At 40.7% G+C, this 12,728-nt stretch overlaps 1 protein-coding gene across 1 annotated transcript in view; it reads right to left on the bottom strand.

Moving 5' to 3' along the window:
- Window positions 1–2,943: 2,943 nt before the first annotated feature.
- Window positions 2,944–12,728, bottom strand: part of FKBP5 (FKBP prolyl isomerase 5) — a 71,482-nt gene continuing 61,697 nt past the window's right edge. Inside the window, exon 11 of the mRNA XM_089514803.1 lies at window positions 2,944–12,029. Within this exon, the coding sequence (XP_089370929.1) occupies window positions 11,925–12,029 (105 nt within the window). The 3' untranslated portion in view covers window positions 2,944–11,924. The remainder of the gene's footprint in view (window positions 12,030–12,728) is intronic.

Below are 12,728 nucleotides of genomic sequence, written 5' to 3'. Positions count from 1 at the left end.
CTGAAAACTACCCTGCTGCCTCCACTGTGATGGAAGATACCATCTCAGAACCTGGGAAAGTTACTTTGAGGACTACAACTCCTAGCCAGTGGGCATCACTGTCCATGCTGGAGGAAGGATTTTGGGAATTGAACTTTACAAATGTAATTCTTCCTAGCTTGGTGCCATCTTATCAACTGCCAGCCCATTCAGCCTCTGGAATAGAGCAACCAAACTGTCAATTGCCCCAAGCTACAAAAAATCTTGGTCTAGTGCTGCTTGGCCAGATGTAAACTCTGCACATATCTGCTCCATTGGTAGAGTTCTGCTACAGTAAGGTTTGAACACAAACATGGAAGAAACCCCCCCGAAGGAATCTTGTTTCTGATTCACAGCTTTATTTTCATCTCATTGGGGGAGAATGTCAGGATTTACATCTTCATCACTTCACCTTTTCTCTCAGCAGCACCCTGCATCTGGTCTTATTTCACAACTCTGTGCATCTTGTTCCATATTGTCACACTAGGTGGTATCTTACTACCATGTGTTATCCATATGGATTTCAAATAATTTGCTGCTTGCAGAAAAAAGTGTTCTGTGGACAGAGATGATGAGAGAAGACAAAGGATCTCTGCTCCCTCTTACAGTGTGGCAGGACTCTCTGTACTTTCAGGTTATAACTAGGGTGAACATGAGCTGCATGTCACCTCAGGCTGGTTTTTTGTTTTTTTTTGTTTTTTTTGGTTCTCCTTTGGCTGCCATCATAGACAGTCTGCACTGCAAGAACTTGCACAGGCAGTGCCATAGAAAAATAAAGAAAATAATTGACAAATCTCCCCTCCTTTTTTCTTCTGAAAGGGAAGGTGATGTTCTCCTTTGCACAGGGTAATGTTAAGCTTGCAAATTCATTCTGTATTCATTCTGTCAGTATTCATTCTGAACTGTGTCCTTTGGAGGCATTTGCACCAATACTTAGCTTCATATCTCGCTATGTTGCATAAGCAGGCACAAATCCACCTTCTGTCTGCATATGTCGGTCTTTAGTCAGTGCCACTGTTGGCATTCCTGTCTTCCCTCAGTACTGCCCAAAGCCCTCCAGGCTATTATAATGTCACTGCAGCCCTTCCCATGGCTATTCTGTGCCTGGTGGAGAGCAGGGAGGGACTGAAGACGCATCTGGTTATCTCTGAAGCCAGATGCAAAGTGATTACATTATCCACTGAGACCACTGCCAGATTAAAGTGGAGGATGGCATCATTTTGCATCTGAGTACAGAGCCAGAGCCAGATGTGTTTCTGATCCCTCATTGGTCTCATCAGGCACAGAATGGTCATGGATGGTGCTGGGAGGCTTCCATGGCTATACAATAGATTCAGGGAATGGAGATTAGCCACCTGTAGTGTAGTTTTGCATGCAAAACTACTATACTATTCTGGACCATAGAGAATTGGTTTGCAGTGTGTGGGTATGCATGCATGTCTTTTCTACAAAGAACATATATGTAGAGCACAGGAGTGAGTGAAGTGTAGCTTTCCAGATGTTGCTGGACTGGAGCTCCTATAAATCCTTGTTAGTAAAGCCATGGGTGATGAATGTTGGAAATGACAGTTGTACTTTCCCCCATTGCTAATATATTTCATTATTTACTTACTTATTAAAATGTTTATATTCTAGCCTATATTGTGGAATCTCAGGGCACAACAATTTAAGACAACAGAAATAAAATAACCATCATAGAAGCATATTTGACAAGTTAAAACCAAGTGTTTAAAAACCAGTTAAAATAGTTTAAAATATATTAAAACCACACACAGAGTTCGATGGAATTAATTAGGTCCCAAAGGCTTTAGTAAAAATCGACGTTTTTCTTGGCACCAAAATGATACCAATGTTGGCTTCTACAGTAGGCTTCTAAGTAGATGGTATTCTATAACCAGGTCACCAGGGCAGAGAAGAGCTTTTCCCATGCCCTTCCACACTGCTGGGAGACAGATGAGGGCCCCTCTAGCAGACCTTTTATCTTCAGGCAAGTGTATGTAGGAATAGCTGCTCCTTTAAATACCAAGGAACTACAACATTTAAGACTTTGAATGTCTCCATCAACATCTTAAACTCAGACCAGAAGTGAATTCACAGCTAGTGCAACTAAGCAGAAGAAAACAACATGCATAATTCTAAAATGAAAATTTGTTGGGCTATAGAAGATAGCTATTGAAATGTAGAGAACTGGACAGTAAAAAAAACAGACAGAAAGAAAATCAAAACAATATCTAGGGGTAGCTGTGTTGGCCATATAGCAAATCCAATAATGTTCAAACAATGATACTTTTATTGGGCCAACCCAAATGCACAATTACATGTTTAGAAGTATGCATGTTCGAATTAAATTTGTTCGAGATGGGATGCTTGAGAAAAGTACTTATGTGGAACATATCTTAGCAGTCCACTCAAGCACTTTCTACCACTTCTTAAAGGTGTCAAATACCAGATCATTCTCTGAATGTATACTGTTACCATTTTACATATACACAAACCCCTGGAACCCATTGGGAGCTCCGCATTTTTAGCCACCACAGTTCCTGTTAATATCTGGCAGCAACTACGTAAGTTGTTTGTCTGTCATACAGAGGTGCTATCCTTCTGAAATAATCTTGTGAAACAATGGAGATCTCATAGTGTTTCCTTTCTGAAACAAGGAAGAAGGCACAGTGCTGACAGTACTGGACTGAAGGTTTGCCAGGAGAAAATAGTAGACCATTACTGCATTTTTGGAATGGATAGTTTTTATGTAGTTTAAATAGCAGCACCAATGATTTTTGCCAGGATCCTTTTGGCAACAGCAGAGCAACGGAGCATGCAAAGATACTTCAGGGACTTACATATGTCAACCCCAGGCTGTGCCTTGCCTACCCCATTTATAAGGCATGAGAAGGGAGATACACAAAGACACAAGACATGACATGGTAGGGGAAAAGTCAGATTTTATTGTTGTTTCATGGGTTGACAGAAGTAGGGGTTAAGACACTTCCCGTAACACTGATAAGTGCTTTAAGTCATTGTAACAAGTGTTTGAGAAGGTCCTATCCTTAAAGAATAAACAAAACCTTGGAACAATCCACCTCTGCACCACCCCAGCAATTATTATCTCAACCAGCATAGAAATCCCCTCCCTACCCAGTGTATTTCATGTAATAAAAATTGCTCTCTTTTTTGTAAGTTTGTAAACCTTCCACTCTGCAGAGTCACATCACACTAGAGCTGTATTACTTTGTTGTGCTATGTTTTAGGGGGAGACATAGGTTCATGCTGCTTGGCTGCTCTTTGCAATTTAAAATTCGTTTGGAAACATTTCTTCACAAAGCAAGACCCAGACACTGGACAGAAAAATAACAACTGGCAAGATTGACTTGAGTGATACATAACGGCTTGTGCTGTACACATACTACTACAAACCATAATTGTTGTGAAGCTGTTCCATCTGAAAGCTGAATGAAACTGTGTTGTTGTTTTTCAGATTGGCAAAATCAAGGGTTAACAATGGGGAAATTGGGATCTAGGCAGGTTCCCTTTACCACATGATTTCTAGTTTTCTGCCTGTTCTATGAGGTAATCACAACTGGACATATAAAATTACCAGAGCCTAAGGATTCCCTCCAAGTATGTATAAGGAAAAGAGCTATGTAGAGGGAAAAAAGATACAGTATTTAAAGAATAGACATGACAGACATACAGGTCAGCAATATTTGAGTACTGTCTTAGTTGTTGGTCTTGCCTTCCTCTCATGCTTCTTCATAGGTCCACTCAAAAAAAAATAAAGTGGCATACAATGAAGTTGTCATTCTTCCATATCTTATTAAAAATGCAAACATTTAATATTAGATGCAAAATTGCTTTGGAGATCTGTATGAGTGTCTTTACACACACATACAACTATGGTCAAAAGTCAACCAGCACATCCTGCAACTGGCTTTCCTTTGCTTTGTATCTATGATACTATAAATCTGCAAAACTACTTTTTCAGAGCTTGCATTGAAGAAGAAATTATATTCTTGCACAGAATATGATGAGAGTACAGTGGACCCTTGTTATAAGCTAGGGTTTGGTTACAAGATCCCCCGTGTATAACAAAATCTGTGTATGTTCAAGTTCCATTAAATATAATGACATAGCAAAATGGTGTCCCTTATAAAACAAATCGAAAATCAAAGTTTGATATTTGAAATTTATACTTTTTTTAACATTTTCAAACCGTGAATGCTTGAATCAATGTATTAAAAATCCGTGTATAAGAAGGGCCGACTGTACTACCATATTGCCTTTCTGCTCTGAAAAGGTTCTCTGTCTTCAACCTCAAAATATCTATTGCACCCTATTGCAAAATGCACCCTTCCCAAGATTTAAGGCTCCAGCTGTTTGTTTTTTAAACCAGTTACTTAAAAGAGAAAACAAACCTTACTCATGATGATAAACATGTTTTGCTTCTAGCTGCTTGGAAGAGAGAGGATTCAGATGTCAACCTGAGTATCTGAACCTCAAAGCCAGTTAGGTGAAAAAGGAATGGGCTCAGAAAAATCTTCAACTTTAGAAAAAGTCGGAATCAAGAAGACAGGGGGAGGAGTATGAATGAACATCACCTTTATGGCCATGGTGTCTGGATTTTGTTTTATTTACAGCATGTTTTCAGGGCACTTCAGAGCATTATCATTCTCCAACTCTGTTCCTTTATGTGCTGAGCTAGGCTAAAAGTAGGTTGTAAGAAGATATTTGGTAGCATTGCCCTTGCATCACTGGAGCAAGGCATTCTCCCTCCACCCTTTGCTAAAGAAGGGTGGCTCAGAGTCTCTAGCCCTGAGGTAGATGGCCTGCTCCGCTCTTCTTTCCTCTCCCTTTCAAGGCCACTTTGTGACATTTTCTCCTAGCAGGGAGATAGGTATGTAGACAAGAAAAGTGCATTAAAAGGTAGCACATGAATGGGCCACACTTCTGTTTCACTCTGAGGTTGACTAGCAATGTGGACTAACAGAGAGAGGCTGGATCAGAGACGTGGAGATGCCCACAGATTTATTGTGCGGCCTTAGCAATTTCAAAGTGAGGTAAATGATTAGTAGTATAAATGCAACTCATCAGGACACAACAGCTAGGAAAGATTTTCTGACTTTCTAAAATATGTACACACTCTCCACAACCTAATATCAGCCTTCTAATTTGCTGTTTGCCTATGCAAATGGAATAAGCAATTATTTAGATGATGGACCAGATCTGCGCTATAATTGCCATAATGCTTTGCTGTGCTTAGCACAGATTTGTACCAGGGAGATTGAATGTGTAGCTCTTTTTCCTAATAGGATCTTTAACTCTAATGACAAATAGTACACAAGGCCCTACAGCTCCAGTATCACAGCTCTCTCTGTAGGAGAGCGCTAAGTTATGGAGGAAAGGTACAAACCATGGAAGCCCTCTACATGTTGCTGGACTGCAGGTCCTGAGATGAGAATTTCAGTTCAACACTATCTAGAGGACCACATGTTTGCCACAGCTACTGCAGAAGTTGTATGTGAATACCTCTGTATCTGCATCTCCCACACTCAAGTGAAAACCATCTCTTATTACTCACACTGTGCCAGCAATAGGAGAACTGCAGGTACATATTTTGCTATTTTCCAATGAGGGCAACAGGCAGGATTGGTCTTAATCACACATACTGGCTAGTACCAAAACCAGTCAAATTTGTGAACTTTTTGTTATTGGCACCACCACAACAAAAGCAAGTGGAAAGTGTAGCTATTAAGTCAAGCTAGTTACTAATTCTAGCTGCTGAATTAAGGCTTTCAGGAAACAGATGAAGATAATATTTTGCAAAATGTCTAATTGTTCATAGTTCCAGAATAAACACCATTTGAGCAAATAATAATAAAGTCTAAAATGAGACAGCATACAGATTTGATTATTTGCCATTCTCTGCACATGAGATGTATCACAAATGGACATTAAACTCTCTCTGCAAGACAATGTATTGTTAGTGGCAACTGTGAAATTTTGAAACTGACTTAAGGGAGCATGATTGGACTTTCAGTCCACTAGTACAACACAGATAACATGGATCTTTATTTCTGTGTCTGACTCAGTAAAAAAGACCACCTGAATCAGCAGATATCAAAATAGAGATCAAGATGACACTAGCTGGTGAAGAATCCATCTCTATTACATTCTACAATTTAAGCACATTAAGTAATATGCTAATTAATGGGTCAGAAGGGTAGTAATGTGGGTCAGCTTCCTTCTAGTGAAGGCACCATAGATTTCTAAGTATCTACAGATAGTAGGAAAGTTACCTCTTCTAGGCACAATTTACAAGAACTGTGGGGAGAGCATAAAAAGGCAGTGTAGGGACAGAAAAGTTTTGGCACATTTGAGAAGCCATTTCAGCAAGTGCTGTGCTATTGATTCTGATTCTCTCTTCTCAATAGGAGACCCCAAGAAGGCAGCTCTGAAGTAGTATATTGACAATTAGATATGGCACCCCCTGGGTCAAATAAGACAATTAGTCCCTATAAATACCAAGCATTTAGCACTCAACAATCGGGGAGTGTGCAATCATTTTTTTTTTGAGAGAGAGAGATTTACCACTTCAGATTCTGAAGAAAATGCTAGAATTAGGAGGGTTTAGTGGCTGAACTAAGATGTTTCACCTTCCTCTTACAACAGTATCCTTAACAAACTCTAATCCAGGACCCAATAATTCTGGTGTAGTGAAAACACTTCAGAACAATTACAAGAGGTTCTGCTCAGCATGGAACAGAATTTCTGAGAAAGCCAATTCAGTTTATCGAGTGAACACCAAATGGCTGTGTTCAAGAAAAAAAAATCACTTATTACTGAGGTAGATGCAGTTATCTTGATGTTCCAGCTGACATACAACTAAAAAAAGGCTAAAATTTTACATGATTGCAAAACAGGAAGTTGCTTAAATATACACCTGTAGAAGTTCAAACAACCACATCACACACAACTGCCAGACATCCTCACCAATGTTCTATGATCAGTGGGCAAAGTGATGGGAAATTAAGAGTAATAGAATGGAGTTATGGGAAGAAGGGGAAGGAAGTAGCCAAGACAAAGATTTCTTGAGGGTATGACACATCCAGCACATGCCATAATAAACTGGGAAAACATTTGTGTTGACTACTGGCACAGATAACCAGGCTAAGTGGATACTTAGTGTCAGACACAGTCTTTAAGAGTAGAAATGAATTTAAAATGCATTATGGACCTGGACTTTCTATAGGATTTGGAGACCTGGCAGGCCCAGCAAAACAGTCATGATGCTGTTCTGAATTGTTCAGGGCTCTGTGTGGCCCTTAACCATGTTGTGGACATTGATGTGGAAGGCAGCTGTGCTTGGGCCACTTCAAACTTGTCCAGGAACATGGTGCCTGGACTTTGTCCAGAGGAAAGGGATGCCAGAGGAAAGGACAGCTGCTGCACCAAAATACAACATAAGGGTGGACTATAAACCATATCCAGATGATGGCATTGGTTATGGTAATAATCTCAGATTCCATGACCCATTCCAATAAGAGTGAGCTCCATGGTATGACTGGACTATCCTAATCTGAGATATAACCATGGAGAGAGAACATACTGGGACACAACACTTGGAACACATTTAGAATATACCATCCACTTTGAAAGAAGTGATCTTTAGACCGCTCTTGAAAAAACCCTCCCTGGACCCCCTGGAAATGAAAAATTATAGGCCTGTTTCTCATCTGCCATTTCTGAGCAAGGTGATCGAGAGGGCAGTTGCTCTTCAGCTCCAAGCGGTCTTGGATGAAGCCGATTTTCTTGATCCATTTCAAATGGGCTTCAGGACCGGGTATGGGGTGGAGACTGCCAAGGTCGCTTTAACTGATGACCTTTGTCTAGCCATCGACAGAGGGAGCGTGACCCTGTTGGTGTTGCTGGACCTCTCAGCGGCATTTGATATTGGTTATGGTAGATCACGATATCCTTCTGAAACACCTGAGAGAGTTAGGAATTGGAGGCACTGCTTTGCAGTGGTTCCACTCCTTCCTCTCGGGCAGGTTCCAGAGGGTGATGCTCGGGGACAGTCACTCTTCAAAAACAGAGCTTAATTGTGGTGTCCCTCAAGGCGCTGTCCTGTCCCCGATGCTATTTAACATCTATATGAAGCCGCTGGGAGAAATCATCCGTAGATATGGGGCCGGGTGTTATCAATATGCTGATGACACCCAAATATATTTCTCCATGTCCCGGTCATCAGCAACAATGACAGATGGCATCTCTCCCCTCAACCAGTGTCTTCAGGCAGTAATGGATTGGATGAGGGAAAACAAGCTCAAGTTGAATCCAGACAAAATGGAGGTACTTATGGTAGGGCCCCCCAAGCCAGGGATTGGGCTGCAATCTCCAGTCCTAGAGGGGCTCATGTTCCCCTCAAAGGACTGTGTTCGCAGTCTGGGGGTGCTTCTTGACCCGTCACTTCAGATGATGAATCAGGTGAATGTGACGGTCAAGAGCGCCTGCTATCAGCTTCAGCTGATACGCCAGCTGCTCCCAGGGTGACCTCGAAACTGTAGTATACGCACTGGTAACCTCAAGACTTGATTTTTGCAATGCACTCTACATGGGGCTACCCTTGTGCCTAGTCCGGAGAATCCAGTTGGTACAGAATATGGCAGCCAGGTTGGTCACAGGAACAGCAAGGAGTGACCATATAACACCAATATTGAAGTCACTCCACTGGCTGCCTATAAGTTTCCGGGCACAGTACAAGGTGTTGGTTATCACCTTTAAAGCCCTACATGGCTTGGGCCCAACCTATCTAAGGGATCGCCTGCTTCCATATAATTCGCCCCGTACACTCAGGTCCTCTAGGAGGAATTTATTACAGCCCTTAAATACCAGGTTGACAGCGACCTCCCAGAGGACATTCTCTGCAGCCGCTCCCAATTTATGGAATGGCCTGCCGGACGAGATTCGTCAAATTACTAATCTAGAGAGCTTTAAAAAGGCCATTAAGACAGATCTCTTCCGGCAAGCCTTCCCGGAATAAAATGCTCGGCCACAAATAAGACTTCCCATCCAGTGAACTCTGCCCATGATGATTTTTATTTAGCTTAGTCGGTTTTAATATGTAGTTTTTAATCTTACATTGTTTAATCTTGTTTTAAGGGGGGGCATTATGTATATATGGATGTATTTTAACCTGTTGTACGCCGCTTTGATTGCCTGGCAAAAAGCGGGATAGAAATAAAAAAAATTATTATTTATTATTATTTATAGAATACTACATGACCTTTGGAGGACAGTAACAGAGTAGCATGGTATTGATTCTCCTCCACTAAAGAAAAGTTTTCATACATCAAACCATTGTCTACTGAAGTTGGAAAACCTTTCTGGCACCTAAAGAGTTACAGTGAAACTAAAACCCTGTGATTATTGCATATTATCATCAATGGCCCCTGAAAATCCTTTGTCTAACCAAGATTGAGATAAAATCATATCCATTTACAATCTACATGATGACAATACTCACATTCCTTCAAACAAAACAGAATTCCATGCACAGGCAACAGGAGCTTTGAGCGCTACATTTGCTCCTATTTCAATTGATGCCAGCACTCTAGTATTCAATATGAAATACATCAGTTTTGCTGTCTTAACATGAATTGTATAAAGGTTAATTTTTGCCTTCATATTAGTTTATTAGGGATGAGTTTAAGACTTTCACATAATTAATGTGGATTATGCTGCTACTGAGAGACTAGAAATAAAGATGATGGCTTGCAATTTGAATGACTTCCTTTTGTCACTTTGGCTCATAACATATTTAAACTTATGATATGGTAATAGAAGCACAATATACTGGGCCATGTAGCAAAATAAACACTCAGTCACATGTCCAAAGTGCTTTCAGTGCATGTCTAATTTAACATCCCTGCATCTCATAGCACCCTCTACAGTCATTTGGGCATATGAAGAATGCTCAACACTTCACTTTGTACAGCAGTGCTTACAATATTTTTGAGGCCAAGATTGGCTGTGACAACTTCTGTAACTGTAGCTCAAATTTCAAATGTAAAGTCTGCTGATATCTGTTTACGGTTGATGGTTTCCTAGTTGATGATTACCGGGGCAAACAGTGCCCTATTGTACCTTCAATGTGAACACATTACCAGTAAGGCTTTTTCTCTTCTTTGCTTGCTGTCATCATATATAACTGAACAGAGGAGTGGAAGGGAGAAATACAGAGAATTATGCTATCAATAGAAGCAAGAATAAGAAAAAAGAAAAAGTATTTAACAGCAAAGAAAATCAACAGGAAAAATGTTGAATATTTGTTAATTCCCTTTTGAAAATTAGAATAAAAAATTAAATTGGTTTAAAAATATAGCAGTGTTGCCCATCTGACATATAAGAAAACAAAATGCCCTAAAATATAATGGAGCTATAGCTGCATAGGCTGCACATGTGTTTTGAGTTCCATCACAGAGCAGTAAACATACTAACCCAAACCAGGAGGAAAATTAGGCCCACAAGTCACAGTAAAATCAATGGGACAAGTTCAGTGCCACTTCAATGAAACTGAAGTAGAACTACTTTTCTCTAGAAATGAGTACACGCTGTATTTCGGTACTGTTGTTGGTTGAAATATACTGTAGATCAATAGAATTCATCTGCTGTGAAAGCTCTCTTTATTAAACAAACACAAAAGTTTATTTTAATAATTTGAAAGAGTCAGAATGGATCCTCTCTGTTTTGTGAAGCAATCAAAAACAACACAGCAGGAAATCCAAAAGAATTTGAGATGAGAATCCTAAAATGAGCAAGGGATCTTATGGCCAAATTTTAAACTTATTTTTAATAAGCAAGTGGTAATGTGAAAAAACTCAACTGCATTGCTAGTTGGGTGGATTGTAATAATTTTCTCAAATTTCAATATCTGGTTGTTTGCTGTTATATATTTTAGTAAAGGCATCCTAATGGTCCTTTAAAAGGACTAAGTGCATAATCCAAATCCATTGCTGCCTATATTTGCCTCATTTCCTCAAGACAAAATCATAAAAGTGAACACTGTTTCAGCAACTGAGTGTCCTCATAACCCCATTTCACAGAGGCTAGAGGGAGTTAGAAGAGGATAGCTACTGTAACTCCAGTGCCCCTTTCGTGCAGCAGCTTGTTAGTGATGGTAAGCATGGGGATATAAAAGATGCTCATACAAAAGCTGGCATGTGTATTTCAGGTACGCTGAATCATCACTCCATCAGGGATCTGCCAGCAAACAAGCCTTTAATAATAATGTGATTTGGACTACTCAGCTCCCTGAGAAACCAGATTGTGCTGCAGGAAAAAAAAACATCATAGGATATACAAAACAGACAGAACGAATCTGGCTTTTAGCCAGTTTTTAGTTGGTTCTAGTAGTGCTAGAGTGATGCCTTGAGTTGGTAGCACTTGGGGCCCTTTTTCTTTTTTAAAAAGACAGACAACATACATCCATGTGGTGCTACTACAGTACAATCAAATGCAATGCCAAAATTATACAGCCAACTGCTCCTATACGCTAACTCATTTTATAGAGCCTCGGTCACTGCCTTTGAAACTGATGCAAACTGAAATGAGTTCTATTTTAGCCATCTCAGTAAAAATCTTCTATAGTCAAGAACCATTGTGTGTGTGTGTTTTGAAACCATTTGTTCCACTTGAAGTGGTCCCATACTGTCCCTCTGTTCATGTTCCACTGCCGAGCATGCTCATAGCAGTGGTGATGATTTCATAGTTTCTTGTGAAGCTGCTGTATAGGCTTTTTGCTTCCACAATAATGCCTACTATAACAAGCTTTACAATAAACACTGTTGAGTTCTTCAGAAACCTGTTTGAGTGGAGGCCAAATTCCAAAGGATTGTCTCTCTGCTGCACAGTCATACATGGCCCTCTGATTCTTTGCCTTCTGTCATTGTCTTCGTAAGACCAATTTCAGATGATGTCTTCTCCTCCTGCTCGTCTGTGGTTTTACTGGCCTCCTCCTGTAACCAGTAGAAAATATCCCATATGTAAGGATTATTGGAGAGTTACATGTCCACAAAACATAAATGTGAGGTTTTCATATTTTTAGTCCAAAAATGATAATGCAAAGGAAATTATTTACTAGCCATATTTTAGAAATTCTATTCCCTATGTGCTGGCAGCAAAGCTGAGTACATGTAGTTTTCCAGAGTGAAAACTGGAGAGGGTTCCTATACCTTTATGGCTGTGTAGTAGAGGAAATTTCAGCAGGTGCTCCAGATTACCTAGGAGCAAGCAATATCAACTGAAATTCCCTGTTTTACACACTCTTTTAAGGTAGAATTCAAAGATATAGCTGTATTAGGCCTGATACAGACAAGCAAAATGGGGCGTGGCGGTGGCAATACTAGGGTTAGGGAGCACGCACCATCCACATGGTCCTTAACCCTAGTATGTGGTGGTGGAAGCATCATGGTGGCCTCCCATCCACATGGGGGCCGCCATGATGCCGGCACCACCACTGCGCGCCCAAATGTGGCGCACAGCAGCAGCTCCTTTTTGTTGCGGCGCTGCAAGCTTTGTCCCTGTGCGGCAACCAAATGGCCATGGGAACGAAGCCATGGGAGAAAGGGGCCAAGTGGCCCCTTTCTCCCATGGCTGCACCTGTCGGGGTGTCCTGGGGGATGAAGCTCCAAGGACACCCCTTTTCGGGACTATGG

This window comes from Sceloporus occidentalis, unplaced genomic scaffold, assembly GCF_023333645.1.
Source record: "Sceloporus occidentalis isolate IW3139 unplaced genomic scaffold, rSceOcc1.0.p SCAF_3, whole genome shotgun sequence".
NCBI classification, from domain to species: domain Eukaryota; kingdom Metazoa; phylum Chordata; class Lepidosauria; order Squamata; family Phrynosomatidae; genus Sceloporus; species Sceloporus occidentalis.
This window is presented reverse-complemented; position numbering and strand designations above follow the sequence as displayed.